Source organism: Misgurnus anguillicaudatus, chromosome 25 (assembly GCF_027580225.2).
Source record: "Misgurnus anguillicaudatus chromosome 25, ASM2758022v2, whole genome shotgun sequence".
NCBI lineage: Eukaryota > Metazoa > Chordata > Actinopteri > Cypriniformes > Cobitidae > Misgurnus > Misgurnus anguillicaudatus.
The window spans coordinates 20,212,640-20,231,522 of record NC_073361.2 but is presented as its reverse complement, the minus strand read 5'-3'; the positions used below and the strand labels follow the sequence as shown (position 1 = coordinate 20,231,522).

The window sequence follows — 18,883 nt, the reverse complement described above, 5'->3', positions numbered from 1 at the left end:
CAGAACCTTTCATATAGGTGTTAGTATTTTTTCTTTATACTTTTAAAAACATGTCCTGTATAATGTACTTCAATGCAGAGAAGAAAAGTCCGCACACAGTAATCCAAATAATGTCAAACATTTATTCTGTGCCAAAATAATCAAATGGCCAAAGATGCAGAGATACAAACGTTTCGGGCTTAGCCCATCATCAATGTAATTAGTCCACCTGACTCTATGACATAACTTATATATCTACGTATCCGCTAATCAGACAATACATACCATGTTTGCTTGTATAGAGTGTCTCTAATGGTAGATCACAGAACTTACATTTGAAACTTTTGAATGCAAATACACTTCTTCAATTTCTTTTTCTTTTTTAAAGGGTACTGCCCCAGTGACAGCTTTGTACCTTTATTTGTGACTGTATTGTTGGGTCAAATATAAACATTTTCAGGGTAAATTTAACCTAGCGACTGAGCTTGACCCTTTTTGACCCAATCCTGAGTTGAAAATATAAGATTAATTATAAAATTGGAAGGCTCTCCCATGTACATAAAAATGGGGACACTTTATTATTGTAACTTGATTTAAGGTTGATGGCAATGAACCAAAGTGACCCAACAGCGTGTCCTAACGTTACCTGCTTCTTTCATTTACAACTGTAGTCATAATAAATAAAACTCATAGCTCATGGGGATGCACTACTCTTTCCAAAATACTGTTAAGTGTTCCCGAATTGGCATTATATTAAAATAATGCAGCATACCATGAATTTTATGTTGTAAGCCAAGTGATAAACGGAATTGTCAGTGGATATATAAAGCTGAGTTTGTAAAAACACAGAGCACCCAAGTGGGACGGCATATGTGCTTGTACTTCAGCTTAAGAAATGTAAAACATCAGCATTTGTTTTAGAGTAGATTCTTTGGTTAATCAAACTTATACTCTTTTAACATCTGTATTTACTGTATTCCCAAACCCATCAACACCCTTAAAAACAAAGGTGCTTTACAATGCCAAAGAAGAACCATTTCTGACCAAATGGTTTCACAAAGAACCTTTAACATCCAAAGGTCCTTTTTGTTTCACAAAAGGTTGCTTGTAGTGAATAAAGTTTATTTTATTTAAGGGTAAAAAAGAAATGAATGGTTATTGAGCCTTTATTTTTAAGACTGAACAGTTGGTCAGAATGGTCTAATAACCGACCAATGTTTTGATGCTACCACAGTGTTTATACCTTAAATTAACAAATGTCATACTTAAAATTGTTTCTGCAAAAAATGTTAACATTTTAAAAAATCATAATTCACCTTAAAGATGTACAGGAATTGCATTTTCTTTCCAACAAGGCCCATCACACTGCTCCAGACACTTAGGGAACATCTGCTGGCCAGCTTGGCCTTTTTGGATACTTCCTCAAGATTAATCTATTGCTGATGTCTGCACTTACTTTATCTGGTTTGTACTGTTATTTGGCCCAGTGTAGCAGGTTTGTCCCAGAGGTAGCAGATGTTCTAGCAGAGCTAGAGGACGTCATTATTCAGCACAGCTGTTTGTATGGCAGCCCTTTTGTGTTGTGTTAAGCAGTATTAGTTGCAGATTTGATCTGGGTCAAAGCATAAAAACCTGCTTTGCTATTATTATGATAGTGGCTTAGTTTGGATATGTTTTATATTAGCACATGAGACAAAAATATTTTGCTTTACTATTTACTACTCATCCAGAATTGGGGGACAAACCCAGCCATTGGATGAAATGAACCCAGAAAATTTTTATATTTGACCCAACAACAGGTTAAAACAAACCAGCATTTTGGGTTAAAACAATCCAACATAGGTTAAATTTTGGGCTGACAAAGTTAACGCGTTAATAACGTGTTATTCATTTTAATGCCACAAATTTGATCAACGTGCGATTGACGAAATGCACAATTTCTGCTTGACCCTTGGTCTAGCTCAGTTAACGCAGCCTTATGCTATGTACACACCAAACGCGGGGCATCGCGTTACTCGCTCTAGATTACTCGCGGGATTTAACTTCCTGTCATGTAATTTTTTTTAAATATTTTTAACTTGGGCGAAGACACGTTTGAGGCGAATAGCGCGTTTTCGCGGCAAGTGCACCGCCCATATCGTGTCATTCGCATCGCCCCACGCGAGGACGCGTCTGATTGCGTCTTTGCATTGACTTTGTATGTAATCTATTTGCACAAATCGTTGAACTCGCGTCTGGTGTGAACATACAGTTAGACAGTAAATGTGACCCGTGCTGTCTAAATGAGTCGGAGGTTTTCAGAAAAATAAGAACGTTAAGCTCTCGTCTAGCGAATCCAATGCTCTAAATGTTCGTTGAACATCTAAAATGATCTTTATTTGTACGTTTTCTGATAGGTGTATCGTCCTAAATGCTTAACTAATACACAAAGGATGGTTGTCCATTCCTTGTGCGTCTCATTTTGGTTTCGGTTTAAAGCATGCAGAAATGAGAAAACATAGAGAATGTCAAAATATAAATAACTCTTTTTTTATTTGCTCAGTTTGCCAGCACGGGTCACAAAAGATGCAGCAGCAAACAAAAATGGAGAAAAAAGGGTGTTCTCAAAGCAATGGTTGATGGTTCTGTCGAAAATGTAAACAGGCTAGTGTAAACATAAATTTGCGTAAAGCATTTATATTTGTCCTCACCCATGCTGATTAGAGTATTCAATTCTTGAAATGTGTTAAATGAAGGTAAATTTAGAACAGATAAAAATGTGCGATTAATCTAGATTAAATATTTTAATCTTTTTACAGCCCTAGTTAAAGGGCACTCATTTCATTGCTAAAAACAGCGTTATTTTGTGTATTTGGTATAATACAATGTGTTTGCATGGTTTATGGTTAAAAATACTGTTTTCACATACCGTAAATTTTTGTTGCACCAGATTTCCCTCTCTTCCTGAAACGCACTGATTCATGTACAAAACTCATTGATTTGAAAAGTGCTGTGTCCCTGATTAGCCAGCTAATCTGTACGTTGTGATTGGCCTCAATACCTCTGATGTCAGCTGGAAATGTGACGCTCCTTACCATATTTGAAAGATTTGCTCACAAAGCAGGAGGAATTATGATAATGTCAATCTTTACTACATCACCAATCCCAGGAAGTAAACTGTTTTAGCTGCCTACAATCTGTGTTTTTGTTGTAGTCCAAGATAATAGATTTACATTGGAGACTATGGGCCCTATTTTAACGATCTAAGCGCATTGTCTAAAGCGCACAGCGCAACGTGTAAATGGGCGTGTCCGAATCCACTTTTGCTAATTTAACGACGGGAAAAATGGTTTGTGCGCCGAGTGCATGGTCGAAAAGGGTTGGTCCTATTGTAATGGGAGTATTTTAGGCGTAACGTGCAGTAAACCAATGAGAGTCTCAGCTCTTATCCCCTTTAAAAGCAAGTTGCGCTGGCGTTATGTCTAATCCCTATTTAGATGACGGACTTTGTAAACTGAAAAACTAAGCGGAGGAAGAAGATCCCCAGTTTAAGATTAATGTTAAATAATTGTGTTGTTTTCACTTGTATTGAAATTGTTATTTTTTTATTAAAACCTTTTAAAACCCGTTTTCTTTTAGTCATGGAAGTAAAAAAACAGGCTTGTAATTGCTTTAAATGTATGGCTATCCAATATCATCAAAAATAATTTACAAGTATGTAAGATAAGGTTTGTACTCTAAAAATACTTTATTTGTAACAAACAGGAGATAAAGATTTACAAACGGCTCTCTGCGCGTTTCAGCACTTTGGACAGCGTTTTTTTTAGCAAAGAGTTTTTTTTAAGCATTACTTAAAAATGTTTCTCATCTCACCATATCCACAGGTACAGAGTCATCATATACAATAAATCTGTGAGGTAGCATTTAAAAAAACATTTAAAAACAGATGCATTTGTTTAAAGCAAAGCATTTATTTACTTACCAGGCTGCAGGTGAAGCAGCTCTTTGCGCCTTCTAACGTCTCATAATTAGTTCTCATTTATGTCCAAGAGACTCAATAATAATCTTTTACATTCAATCCTTTAATCTTTCATATGTAAAAGCATTTTTGTGCTGCTGCGCATTCATGTCTCAAAGTCCATCCCTACGTCCTTGTCGTGAGAGGTGGAAGCAGGTAAGGCTGACTAACAGGGCTCTGGTGAAGCGCATGGGCCAATCCCCCGTGTCGTGGATAAAAATGATTACTGAAACATTGATGGAAAGTAAAAAACCCTGTAGCATAGAAGATGAAGACTCTTCAGAAAGACATGCCGAAGAGACTATGAAGGCGCATACTGAAAACCTTAGGGAGAGGGTGCGACGGAATCTTCTATCTTCTAGGCAACCTATTAACATCGCAACCTGGAACATCAGGACAATGTACCAAGCAGGAAAAACGTCAGCCATTGCAGAAGAGATGAGGAGGTACAAGATCTCTGTCCTCGGTCTGTGTGAAACCAGATGGATACAGACAGGTGAAGTCAGACTGGCAAGTGGGGAGTCCATACTATACTCTGGACACATGGATGATAAGGCATCACACACGGAGGGAGTAGCATTTATGCTCTCCAAAGAAGCACAGAGGTCCCTCATCAGTTGGGAGCCAATCAATTCCAGAATCATCACGGCAAGTTGTCGAACTACACAGAAAAGAATAAAGCTACAAGTCATACAATGCTATGCACCCACAAACAATGCAGATAAGGAATCAAAGGACAACTTCTACAATCAACTGAAACAGATACTCCAGACCAGACCAATAAGAGACATCACTGTGCTCATGGGAGACATGAATGCAAAGGTGGGAATGGACAACAGTGGATACCATCTAGTAATGGGAAAACAAGGAATTGGTTCCATGAACGAAAATGGAGAAATGTTTGCAGACGTCTGTGCAGATAACAACTTGGTCATAGGATGAACACTCTTCCCCCACAAACCAATCCAAAAAGCCAATTGGTTATAACCTGACCAATTTACTGAAAACAAAATCGACCACATATGCATAAATAGGAAGTTCAGACGCTCTCTCTTAGATGTAAGAGTAAAGAGGGGAGCAGATGCCGGGACAGACCACCACCTCCTGACAGCAAAAATACAACTGAAGCTAAAGCGCTGCAACAACCACTGTGACCGTAGAGTTAAATTTAACATCCAGCTCTTCCAGAACATAGGAACAACTGAAATGTACCAAACCACCGTACAGAATAGGTTCAAAGCCCTGCAAGAAGAAAACCAAACAACAATAGAGGAGCATTGGAAATACCTTAAAAACATATGGAAGGAGTCCTGTTCAGAAGTGTTGGGGAGAAAGAAAATAAACCATAAACCGTGGTTGTCAACAGAAACACTGAAAAGAATAGAGGAACGGAAGGTTAAAAAACAAAAACACAATAACTGCAAAACACGAACGCAAAAGATGGCAGCCCATAGAGAGTATGAAGCTGCAAACAAGGAAGTGAAAAAAAGTGCTAAACGAGACAAAAGAAACTACATAGAAGACTTGGCACAGCAAGCAGAGGTTGCAGCTTCTAAAAACAACCTAAAGGATCTATACCTGATCACAAAGAAACTAGCAGGCAGGTTCAGGCGGACAAACACACAGATCCGCAACAAACAGGGGCAACTCCTGACAACCCAGGAAGAACAACAGAAAAGATGGACGGAGCACTTCAGGGAACTGCTCAACAGACAGCCCCCTGCTCGGATGATAGAGATCCCACCAGCTGACAAGATGCTGGAGATAAACTGCAATCCCCCAACAAGATCGGAAATAAAGAAGGCAATAAAGGGTTTGCGCCGTGGCAAGGCGGAAGGGCCAGATGAAATACCTGCAGAGGCACTACAAGCTGCTCTAGAAACCTCAACTACAATGCTGCACCAGCTGATCAGACAGATATGGGAGGAAGAGATTATACCAATGGATTGGAAGGATGGCCTCATTGCAATTGTACCCAAGAAAGGAGACCTCAGGGAGTGTAATAACTACAGAGGAATCATGCTGTTATCAACACCCGGAAAAGTGTTCAATCGTATTATCTTGGAAAGATTGCGGAAGGGGGTTGATGAAAGACTGAGAGAGAATCAGGCTGGGTTTCGGAACGGAAGATCATGCAGTGACCAAACTGCCACTCTCAGGATTATCATCGAGCAGTCCATAGAATGGAACACCCCTGTATATGTCAATTTCATTGACTTTGAAAAGGCATTTGACAGTGTAGACCGTGTGCTACTGTGGAAACTCATGGCGCACTATGGCATCCCTCCAAAGTATGTAAACATCATCAAGAACACATACCAGGGTATGCATTGCCAAGTTCACCAACAGGGAGTTACATATGAAAAGATCAAAGTGCTCACGGGTGTAAGACAGGGCTGCCTTCTGTCTCCATTCCTCTTCCTCTTATGTATAGATTGGATTATGAAACAAACAACCAACAATAAAAAGAATGGCATTCAGTGGAGTCTGACGGAACAACTTGATGATCTAGACTTCGCGGATGACATTGCACTGCTCTCACATACATACCAACAGATGCAGGACAAGACAACACAGCTGGAAACAACTGCTGCTGAGCTTGGACTCAAAATAAATGGGCCAAAAACCAAAATCATGCGGATAAACAACAAAAACATGAATACCATAAAACTCGCAGGCCACTCTCTCGAAGAGGTCGAAAAATTTACCTACCTGGGAAGTGTGATAGCTGTGGATGGTGGGTCAGAAGAAGACGTAAAGACAAGAATCGGAAAAGCTAGAGCAGCATTCAACATACTAATCAAGATCTGGAAAACAAAAAATATATCTCTCAGGACAAAGCTAAAAATCTTCAACTCCAATGTTAAATCCGTACTGTTGTACGGATCAGAAACATGGAAGAACAATACTACCATCATTAGTAAGCTGCAGACATTCATGAACCACTGCCTAAGACGTATCCTTGGGATCTTCTGGCCAAACACAATAAACAACATCAAGCTTTGGGAACTCACCAACCAGGAATCAATAGAAATACAGATAAAAAGGAGAAAGTGGATCTGGATTGGGCATACAATGAGAAGAAACAAAATGGCAATAACCAAACAGGCACTGACATGGAACCCACAAGGCAAACGAGGAAGAGGTCGTCCCAAGAACACCTGGAGGAGAAGCACAGAGCAAGAGATTAAGAAGGAGGGGCTGACGTGGCAACTGCTTGAAAAGATGGCCCAAGACAGGCGGGGATGGAGGCGATTCATCAATGGCCTATGTTTCGAAGGGAATGTAAAGGCTTAAAGAAGAAAAGAAAAAGAAGCGCATTCATGTACTTTGTGATAAGCAAACCCGCGTTGTCCTCCCGTTAGGCGCATATTACTAATGCGCTCTTTAAATAACATAAAACACACTGCGCCATTGACTTTAGACTTTAGACCAGGTTTTTGTTGGTCAATGGCGTAGTCTATTTTAGTTGCCTCAAAATAGCAACGCGCCAACAATGCGCCTGAACACACCTCGTTTTCAGACCAGAACGCCCATGGGCGCAAAAGGGGGCGCAAATGCATTTGCTATTTAAACAACGCGGTGCTAAACGTGAAAATTAGGGTGGAAACTAGCGAAAGACACTTGCGTCGCGCATTGCGCTGCATTGCGCTGGGTGTAAGATAGAGCCCTATAACTCACGTCATCGTTTATTTTGCGGTATGTACCTTTGCATATCACTAACATATACTAATACACACTTACAGCAAAGACAATCGTGAATCTGATAATTGGTGCTCTTTAAATTACAACCTTTTGGGTTTAAATAATTTTGACCCAACGCTGGGTTGAAAATAACCCAGAATTAATAACATGTGGATGATGGTTGGTTATATTAAGCAACTTTGTAACTTTCAGTAATGAAACCAATAAATTGTGTAGTGTCTTGGGGTTTTTTAAATATGTGGTTTGTGTTTTGACATGTCAGAGGTCAAGCCCTTGGGGAAACATCTCTCAGACTAAAATAATATTCGGATCTTTACTGCAGTGTCATTATCATTTGGCTCGTAAATCTAATGCTCAGTGGTTGATGATTTGTTGCCAAGGTCCAGCTCTGAGTCACCCTTTTCTTTCTCTTCCTTTCAAATGTTATGAAAAACAAAGCTGACATCAAACATATTGATTGATGTCATTCATAGACTGTGAAGGTTGTCTAAAAAAAATATACACTTTTAAGACACATCTTTGACTAACTAATGTTTTGGATACTGAAGGTCTGCCTTCCCTGCTCAAGGAAAATAGCTCAAAGCAGCCAAAATTATTTTGCTGGTGTCCCAGCCTGGTCTGGTTTGCTAGTTTTTGAGCACTTTTCTGATGTTCAGTATGGAAGACCAGCTGAAAGGTGCATCACAATGCCTAGAAACACAAGAGTGTTACCTCCAAAAAAATGATTTGACTAAATGGTTCTTCAAGGAACCAAAAATGGTGCCTTATTGGCATCGCTGTAAAGAACCTTTTTGCTGTAATTTCCTTTATTTTTAAAAGTATAGATTGACTAGGCGAGGAGACCAGCTCAAGCCAGCAAAGACAAGCAAGGAGCGTAGGCTGGTTTCTATTTTAGCAGTGTCCAATTTTCAGTGCTGGGTGGAGCTGCTATCTTTAGGAATGAGCTGTTTTAAAGAGAAGTTGTATGTAAACCCAAAAGGTCAATTGCAACCCTGCTGAAAGATCTAGCTTAGTATGTGTGTTTTTGTTTCTAGCTGGTCTAGATATAATCCTAGATAGTCATTAGCTGGTCCAAGCTGGTCAGCCAGATATGAAACATCTTATCCATCTTGGTTGGTGTTTCTAGACCAGGAATGGGCAACTTTGGCCCTGGAGGGCCGGTGTCCTCCAGAGTTTAGCTCCAACCATAATTAAACACACCTGAAGCAGCCAATTAAGGTCTTACTAGGCATACTAGAAACTTTTAGGGGCTTTTTACACCTGGTCACTTCATGCGTTTTCTCTGATCGGATAGCTATCCGATCGTAAAAAGACCAGGTGTAAATGCCCTCCGAAACGTTTTCGAGACGGATTTAAATCTGATCGCTCAAACCACTTCAGGAGGTGGTCTGGGACGGATTTCAGATGAAACTGGACAAGCGTAAATGAAGAGTTTGGTTCCAAAACGCAATAAATCCATTTTGACAAATTTCGGTAAAAACGTGTTTTCAATACCAAGAAAGTGACAAGATGAAAACAATTATTTTCTGTTACAAACTTTCACACAGCATCTTTAGGTTATAAAAACATAAAAAATTCAAATCCATAACTTGATTTTCAAAGATTTATTATAAAAACGGATAATTTTTTCCACAAAATGCAATAAATCCATGACAAGTTTTTATTCAAAATGCTATAAATCTATTGAATCAATAGCCTATATAAATGTGCATTCATCTTTGCCATGTTATATTCATTTAGTTGACTAGTTGTACACACTAATTAAAAATATAAACATTAATGTTATTAATCAAAACACTTACTTTGTCATATTAAGAACCCTGTCATTGCGGTTACTTGACGTCTTCGCTTAACGTCTTTCACAGCGATCAGCTGTAAAATGGTTTTTGGTCCTGCTCGATTTTCGTTGACTTTGAGTAAAATTATGGAAAGTTTTTCATAAGATCCTCTGGGGTCAATGTGTTAGCATGAGAAGCTTGATGCTGTCGGGAGAACAAGCACCCGTCTCCTGAGTGCCTCTCAGGGAAATTGTTAGATGCTGATGGCTTACGTTTCTTTCCCATCACAGAAAACCATCACAGATTTAGCGATGCAATTAAAGTATTATTTTGTTTTGTTTGTTGATCACGTAGTACAAAGTAGATGAGGAAACCAGGACTCCGTGTACTCAGCGCGTCCGCCATTGTTTGTTTACATTGCGTGAACGGTGGGCTGTAATATCAGAAATGGATTTATTGCGTTCTGTAAAAAAGGGGGAGTGGCGTTTGTCGCATTTTGGGAAAAAAGGGAGAAAAGATGACAGAATAACACGGCGGATATTGGATTTTGCGTAAAATTAAGAATTTACTTTTAACTACTGACCTGATATAATGCTGATTTTGGCAGTAACTCATTTTTTTTTCAAAAATGGCGTTTATTGCGTTTTGGAACCAAACTCTTCAAATACATCTGGTTGATGAAACCACATCTTTCAGCGCATAACTCCTCCCAAATGTAAGCACGTCACCAGAAGTTAGCCGTCAAAGAGGCAAACAAACAAAGACGACACACTTGTTGCTTTATGGAGCGACGACAGCAGGTAAAAAAAGCTTCCTAGAATCAATAAAAGACTCTAATGACAAACTTAAATGATATTAAACAAAGAAATAAAACTTTAAGAGAGAGTTTTGTGAATGCTTTTCCAGTCATGGACCTGCATTAAAGGCGGAGTCCATGATGTTTAAAAAGCCAATGTTGATATTTGAAATCACCTAAACAAACACGCCCCTACCCCAATAGAATCTGGACCTTCTGTTGATAGACCCGCCCCACACATACGCAACCCGGCATTTGATTTGATTTGATTGGCTATAAGTGTGTTTTGGTAGTCGGCCCGTCTCCTTTTCCAACGCGTTTTTCAAACATCGTGGACTCCGCCTTTAAATCACTGCGCTGTCACTCTCCTGCTGTGCTGTACTGCGCGCTTCAGCTCATGCCGAGCAGGGAGACGCGCGTCCCCTGCCCAACATACAGTACAACATACAGTAAGTGCTGCGTATTGTTGCATAAAGTCATCTTACGTTTTTTAAGGCGGAGTAATAAATAGTGTATTTGCATTTTGGGCGGGGGTAAAAGATCGGATTCATATCCATTTTGCCAAGACGCATTTGTTTTAACAAATCAGATAGCTAGCCGATCAGAGAAAACACATGAAGTGACCAGGTGTAAAAAGGCCCTTAGGCAGGTGTGCTGAGGCAAGTTGGAGCCAAACTCTGCAGGACACCGGCCCTCCAGGACCGAAGTTGCCCATTCCTGCCCTAGACCAAACCTAATTTTTTCTTCATAACAGTTTGGACCAGCTAATGACAAACTTACACCAGCTTACCATATTCCAAAACAGTTTAGTTTTCCAAAAGGAAAATCCACTTGCATAGCCGAACTATAATTTGAGCAATAAGACAAGTATGTGCATTAACAGGAATGCATCAGCGGACACCTCCAGCTTCAATGGCTCTCTTTCACATGCAGTGGACCCTGTACCTGATGATAAACCACAAAGCAGAAAAATGATTGTGTAATGCACCCTCATTATCTGATATTACTGTGAGAGGAAATATTAAAGAGAATTTGGAAGATTTATTATCAGACAACACATCGTACAGTGTAAACTACCTCTAAATGACTCGTTTGTTTTCAGTTCTAGATGCATATTTACTCAGTTATCTCATCAACGAAAGCTTATCTTTTATAAACCCACAAATGATTATGCTATTTCAGGAAAGGGTCATATTAAAATTTTCTCTCAGACAATAATTAACCAAAGCATTTCCCTTTACAATGTTGTTTAGGTACACAAAGGTTTATTTTACCTTTTTGCATTTCACTACCACTTCTAGTTTTACAATGTCTTGGAGCTAGACAAGGTCAGATGATGCAATAAAGAGTATGATGCTATCTTCTGCTGGTGAGGATTAAAGGTGCACACATGGATGATCATGGCAGTGGAGCAGTTCTTACTGAGCTGACCCTATTATCCATGCACCAGAGTACCGCTGAGCGACAGCTGAAACTAAGCAAAATAGCCTCGCTTCTACTGCTCTCCTCCCTGCATTCTTTTGTAAACATTGCATATTTAACCATGTTACAGATTAGATAAATGTCATCACATGGATGTTTTGTACTTTGATTTGTTCATAATAGTTTTCTTTTTAATAGTTTAATATGCTCTGTTGTACATAAACTTCATGATATGGAGGTTTTTGGCTAAACCAATGGGGTTAAGTATGCACCTTTAAAAATTAAGGGGATTAAAGGTTGCAGCAATGTCATAGAAGAACCATTTTTTCTTATTGTCTGTGTAAAGACACTTCAGAGAATTGTTTCTAAACACATTATAAATGTATTGCTGAAAAATGTTACATAGTCTGTGAACTACAATTTAAAACATGCTGGGTTATTTCAACCCAGCATTGGGTCACAAAGGAACATTCCCAGCTCGCTGGGTTGTAATTTAATCCAAAATACTGGGTTGTTTTAATTCATTGTTGGGTCAAATATAAGCATTTTGCGGGTTTATTTCAACTCAGCTGCTGGGCTTGTCCCTTTCCGACCCAACGCTGGGTTGAAAATAACCAGCATTTTTTTAGTGTATAGTACTGAATTGTGTAAACTGTTTTTCCACATTTCTGTGTCCAGGATTATTTGTGGGCAGGGCTAAAACTGTAACTCAATGATGCACTGGAGCCACAGAGCGTGGCCCGTCCCTAACTGTGCTTTCACACCGGCACCGGCGAGAGCGTCAAAGTTGCTGTAAGTCATTCATTTTCAATGAGAGCCCTTGACGAGCTCCGGCAAGCAGCGACGCGGCGTGTCATGTATGGCAGTGGTTCTCAAACTGGGGTTCGGGGCCCCCAGGGGGGCCGCGAGATAGTGCCAGGGGGGCCCCAGTTTTATGACATTTTATAAAATACATTAATTTATCATGAATTCTGTGTAATTAAACCTAAAAAAAATAAGGCTACTAACCACCATCACTACGTTGTATAATTTCATGTTTTGTTTAATGAAACTGTTACATTTTAGAACTGTTTTTGTCATAAATTTTCTTTGGGGGGGCCGTGAAGGAATTCACCGTACACAAGGGGGGGCCGCATGCTGAAAAAGTTTGAGAACCACTGATGTATGGAGTGAGCATCGAGGAGAGTTAAAATCAGTTCAACTTTATGGTAATGAGCTATGACGCGGTTCGGCAGCAACCAATCAGAAGGCGGAAACGTTTGGCGGCAATCAATCGGAAGGCGGAAACCTCTGCTCGAGGGAAGTTCAGAGAATGCATTCGAGCGTCAGAGCATCCACTTCACCTTTTCTATAGCATCGTTGGCGGGGCAGTCAGCTTTTATTGACGCTCTCGCCGGTGGCAGTGTGAAAGCACAGTAACACATTCGCAAGCATCTATTCAGCTTGCAGCAGTATTTGAAAGTTGAGAGAGACGCCTGTTTTCCTGCAAATGGCTGTGACTTCAGCGCCGACAGTGGACACACTCCCAGCATTTGAGAGCAGGGATTTTAACATTTTTCTTTTTTTTTCAAATTTGCCTTATCACACTGTGATGTCACAAACTGAGAACACATTTAATATTTTTTTTACGTTTTTATAGTATGTAGAACAATTTTTCCTTTACAAAGAACCTTTTGTGATACAGAAAGGTTCCTCGGATGTTAATAAATAGTTCTACCAGAAAGACTTAGGAGGTGAAGTAACATTTAATAGCATTTATTTAACAATTTGTAAACAAAAGAATGCAGCTATGATATAGTTCTTTAGTATAGACGCCGTCCATGACTCAAAGTCAGAGGGTTGTAGCTTTTCGCTGGGTGCATCCCAATTTAGAGTCTGGATCCTTTTAAGGCCGCAGACTTTGAAGTCAAGGCTTGATATTTGAAGGCGGTAGCCTCTAAAGGCCACAAAGCGAACTGAAATGATGAGACAGTCTACCCTACGGGGGGAGTTAGGTCACTTGATGTTTTCACTCACTACGCTTATTGCAGCAGCAATAATATTACTTCACATCACTAAAACATAATTTACAACAGTAAAACAAGGACCTTTAAGATTCAAAATATACACTTTTATTTAACTACAGTTTTGAATGTTTAATTCAAAATACCCAGACGTCACAGGCACACATTAAATCATGGGATGTCCAAGGCTTTGAAGGAAACATCTATGGATCCTTGGTTTCAGGGGAATAAAAGGCCACATTTGGAGGCATTTATGTGAAGGAGTCTTCGAATTGGGACAGCCTGTCGCGGCCCGGTGACGTAATTTGCCTTCATATACAGCCTTGGAAGGCTGCAATGAATTGGGATGCTTTTCCTGCCCGAAGTGAAGGCAGGGGCGGAGCCTACTTTCCATTGCATGGACAAGGGCCAACCTGGTGGTGGGGAGGATGGAGGTGACCGTCAGCATCAGCATCTGCACATGCAGAATAGGTTGAGTAGGGAACTTATATACTCCAAAAGACAAGTGATGATTGGCTAGATCAAAATGTAATGAATTACATGGCATTTAGTCTTCCTAGTAGAACTTATGCGATACAGCTTTAATTTCTTCTATGCCATTGTGTAGCACCTTTACAAGAGAAACCTGCTAAAAATAGCCATTATTTCTACAGTTTTGTTTACAGTAGTGACAAGGAAGTTACACACTTTTCCTTTAGTTCTGCTGTATTTAACCGCTGGGAATTGTTTTACAGCATGTAACTGGTGGTTTGTGTTCCCCACTATAAAAGTGGGGAAGTATCTCCATTCCTTGTTCTTGGTTAATGATCTCTTTCATTTAAATGCACAGGCACTCCTGTAAACACCCACATGTCTCACTCTTTCTCTCACACACACACAAATGTATTCGGGATGGTTCACACAAATAAAAAAAAACAACAGCATACTCAGACACCAACTCAAACCCAAAGACCACCACACACCACACACAGACACAGACATGTACACACACAAACACACATCATCATCAGCACTATAGGGATTCAGTTCGGCCTGTCCATTACCCCTGAACCTCAACACCATGTCTTCACTGACCTTCTCAAGCTGTTCGTTGGACTTTCACGTTCTTATTGACCCACAGGCTGCCTGGCACTGACTGTCAGCATGAATTTGTCATCATCAGTGGACATCAGTGAGCAATCCGGCGATTACTCACTGGTTCCCCGCTCATTCTCTCCCTCCCAGGCAGATATAATCTCCACGAGGCAGAAATGTGCTTTTGTCTGCACGCTTACGGGGAGGAACTGGCATGTTGGCTTATCGATAAAAATCTAATTCGGCTAACTAAAAGCTCAAAATGTAATTTTTGGGTTTTTGAAGCACTCCACAATCTAATTTCCGGTAGATCTGTATTTTAAATATTTTCCTAAAATAAGACGCCACGAGGCTTAGTTTCAATCTATAAACATGCATATGAAATGTAAGCCTTACAAGATGAAAGCCGACACCTTAAAGTATTATAATATCTTGGTGAATCACTGAGACGAAGGAGATTGACGCTTTGAAGGTTGTGTTGTGGGTAAACTACTGAGATTTTCTGTCTCTTTTTCACAGGTTGGTGCTGTTCAGATGTGTGACGTGGTAAATGAGATTGAGCTGGCGAGAGAGAGATGTGAGAATAAAACAGCAGGAAACGTCACATCAGGTGATATTTTGTAGAATAACTTTGCTCTGTGTCATTTTCACAGTCAACAAACAATTTTGCATTGATGGGGAAAAGCACACGTAGATGCAGATCACAGAGGTATAATTTTGGATGCTGCAACGGAGCCAAAAACGAATCCTTTGATGGAGGTACCTGGGTCTAACGTCTAAGACGTTTGAGGTTGGAAATGAAAGAAAGTTGAATTTTGGGAAATAGAAAATTTTTGATTTTACATGTAAAAAGGAAATGTGTAAGATTCTGATCAATACAATTTTATGTTTATCATTGAATCACACATAGAAGCGATCTAATATTATAGCACTAACAAAAAACAATACAAAGGGGTTTATGCAGAAGTTTTATATAAAGAAATCCCAAAATCCATTGCAGACATGACCTTGAGTTCATTTTAGGACATGTTGACGCAAGGATGCATGTATGGGATATCTAGTTTTGATTCTGGTTCAGCTCATATAAAGCCATTTTATTCCCCCCTGCCTTAATTTTCTTTCCTTTCTTGAATATATATATATATATATATATATACATATGAATAAAATGTGGCCAATAAATGTATTCATATAACAATCAGTGCGTAATTACAGTCTGATTGCTGTTGAATATTAACATCCTCATCAATGAGAATGTATTAGGTTCTGGCGAAATACTAAAATTCATCAGCCAGTCTGATTATTTTGGATTATTAGCAGAGGTTATAGAGGTCCGGATGTCACGTGACCCTTTCTCTTTTCGCCACCATACTGGCAGGCAAGAACAGCAGGGAGCGAATATAAAATGAATGGTGCCAGCAGGAGCTTTATGGCAAAAGATTTGCTGCACTTTAATTCAAAAGATGTAGATGTGTACATTCAAAACGGATCCCTATAATGCCTTTTAAATAATATGCACAAGCCCAGTTATTTTCCACATTTGAAACTCTTTCATGTGTCATTTCAAGCGTTTTTCGATTTGCCGGCCAAACGGGCGGAGTTTAGTCTGCGTGTTGTCAACTGCTAGAGCTTTATAGACGGTTTCATCGGACGCATGTGCGCTGACGCGATACACGTCTGGATCCGAACTTTACTTCCGGTTTTGTTGTTTTAATGGTCTGACTAGTTGCTAAACTGATCTCTTGAACAAATGCCTCGTTGAAAATAACAAATGTTTTGGTTTCCTAGGTAATCGATGTGTTGTTGTTTTTTGCTTGTTATATAGATAAACTACGTAAAGATCTTTGTGTTATTTATTCTTAGTGGAGTTTACCGGTAGTTATGTGCGGGCCACGACAGCCGCTTGTTTATGTTGTTACTGCTGAAACCGTCTATAAGGACCACTGCACTGTGACACAGATATCAACGATAATCCCAAAGCTCCTTTGAGGTATAAAGTAGGTTATCCTCAACCGACTCATTTCTCAGGCTGACAAGGTAAATTGAATAAATTTTTTTGAAGTGCCAGGCAGGTGTAAAAGTAAGACCCCCTTCATAAATGAACAAAGGGGCTACTATGACCGCAAGCATTTCATCATCAAAGTTTGAAGTGAAAGCACCATACTGTCCTAAAACAGGCTTAAGAGTTACAACAAATATACAAAACTGATACTGTACAATGTATAAAATGAATGAACTGTTGCTTCGGATAACAGTGTTACGTGAAGTGACTCAGGAAGACGAGGAAGATGAGGGTCAACAGAAAACGAGAATACTTTAATAATGAATCAAAACAATAAGCGAGATAACAGGTAATACATCCACATTAACGTTGACATTGACAAAAGGTAACATTTAACAATAGAGGGTATGCATAAACATCACTTTTCCACGTGACCACGCCGGAACTCGCCCTGTTGAGTGGCAAACGTTCACCAAAATGGCTGGTTTTCATAGCGGCTGCTGGGAAAATGGCAGTAAAACTGACTATTATCAGATTAAATTGAATTTAATTGGACTTGATAGCAGAGGTGGACAATACTTAGTTACACTAGTTACATTTTCCAAGCATCTGTGCTTTATTAGGATGTTTGTCTTGGGAAAAATATTACTTCACTACATTCTAAAGCATAGAATCATACTGTGTATTTTTTTATATTGCATATTAAAATTGATTTAATACCTACAGTAATTACATCAAAATTGTGTACTTTTACTTGAGAAAAAGTATGTTAATGTAGTTAAATATTAAATGTAAAACAAAAACTTATGTTTATGAAATGTAATAGAGTATAATATGCTTTGGAATGCATGTTTCCAAAGAAAAACATGGATAAAATACAAATAGTTGAAAAAATACTTCTAAGTAGAAAGTAAAACCTCTGCTTGATCAACCCACCTGTGGTCTGTGGACGTTGGCATGAACGATCAATTTACTTCTCCTTTCTGTGTTTTTAGGCAATTTTTAAAACGATAGCTCCGAATTCTTGTTAAGTCTGTTAGTACAGTCTATCGCACAACAGCTGTTCCCATTTAGACACGTTTCCCTCGTGTTTTCGCTGATTTCACAGTGTACACAAATTCTGCCGCTCTGTCTTTTGCCACTCAGTGGGCGTAACCACAGTCACTTTCGCCGAAGGTGACGTCACGTGCATACCCTCTATAATTAGACTATTATAATGAACATAATTGATGACAGGTGAGGATGATAACAAATGCAGTTCAGGTAGGGGAGAGGGCGATGACTGCGGAAAACAAAGGGAAACAGGCAGGCATACAGAACGGGACTGTAACAAACAGCATGTGCCAAAAAAACCTTCCTAACTTTATGCTCTATAGTTTTCTATACTGTCAGAACAAAGAGGTACAAAAAATGGTACAAAACTGTACCTTTTCTGTTGTTGCGGCGGTACCCTCAAAGGTTCGTTTTTGTACCTTTATGGGTATATAACACATTTTTGGGGTACAATATAAAACCCTAATGACCTATTGTGTACCTTAAGGAACAATTATGTTCCAGTTAAATTTAAGCGGTACTTAACTGTACCTTTAAAAGTACACAATAGGTCCTTAAGGTACAGTAATGTACACAAAAAGAAAGTACAACATTGCATTATGTTTAGTATACCTGCAGAGGTATAAAACAGGAACCTTAAAGTACAGTGAATACACATCATCAAACCTTGACGTTGGCATTGCATATTGAACTGCAGAGGAAAGAAAAAGTGAAAGTTTTCTTCAGATTAAGAGCATCTCAGGATAACAGAGGTGGTGCTTAAAACATAGATAGCCCCCTCAGGAGCTAATGAATCTAGAGGATATTCTCAGAGAAGAATAGAGTTTGCAAATGGGCATTTTTGGATTCAACCTGCTGTATGGTAGGAAGGTTGTTTATTACATTTCCATATTTTAAGAGTTTTCCAGGACAAAAATATAATCAAATGCCTCCCAAGAGCTTCTCCAGCAAGATCTAAACATTCAGTCTGTGAGAAATTGTAGAAGATTAGATTTCTATTTCTCTATCTCTTAAACAAAATGAGATTTTTTGTTATGATAAACAATTTTGTCATTAAGTGTTTAGAGTAAAACT

The 18,883-nt window shown here is 39.3% G+C and overlaps 1 protein-coding gene across 3 annotated transcripts in view; it reads left to right on the top strand.

Annotated features, from left to right (window-relative positions):
* Positions 1–18,883, top strand: part of vipr1b (vasoactive intestinal peptide receptor 1b) — a 118,345-nt gene that overhangs the window by 46,459 nt on the left and 53,003 nt on the right. For all 3 annotated transcript variants that reach the window (XM_055182247.2, XM_055182249.2, XM_055182246.2), the window contains one exon: positions 15,274–15,364. In XM_055182247.2, coding sequence (XP_055038222.2) covers positions 15,289–15,364 — 76 coding nt within the window. In that variant the 5' untranslated portion in view covers positions 15,274–15,288. The remainder of the gene's footprint in view (positions 1–15,273; positions 15,365–18,883) is intronic.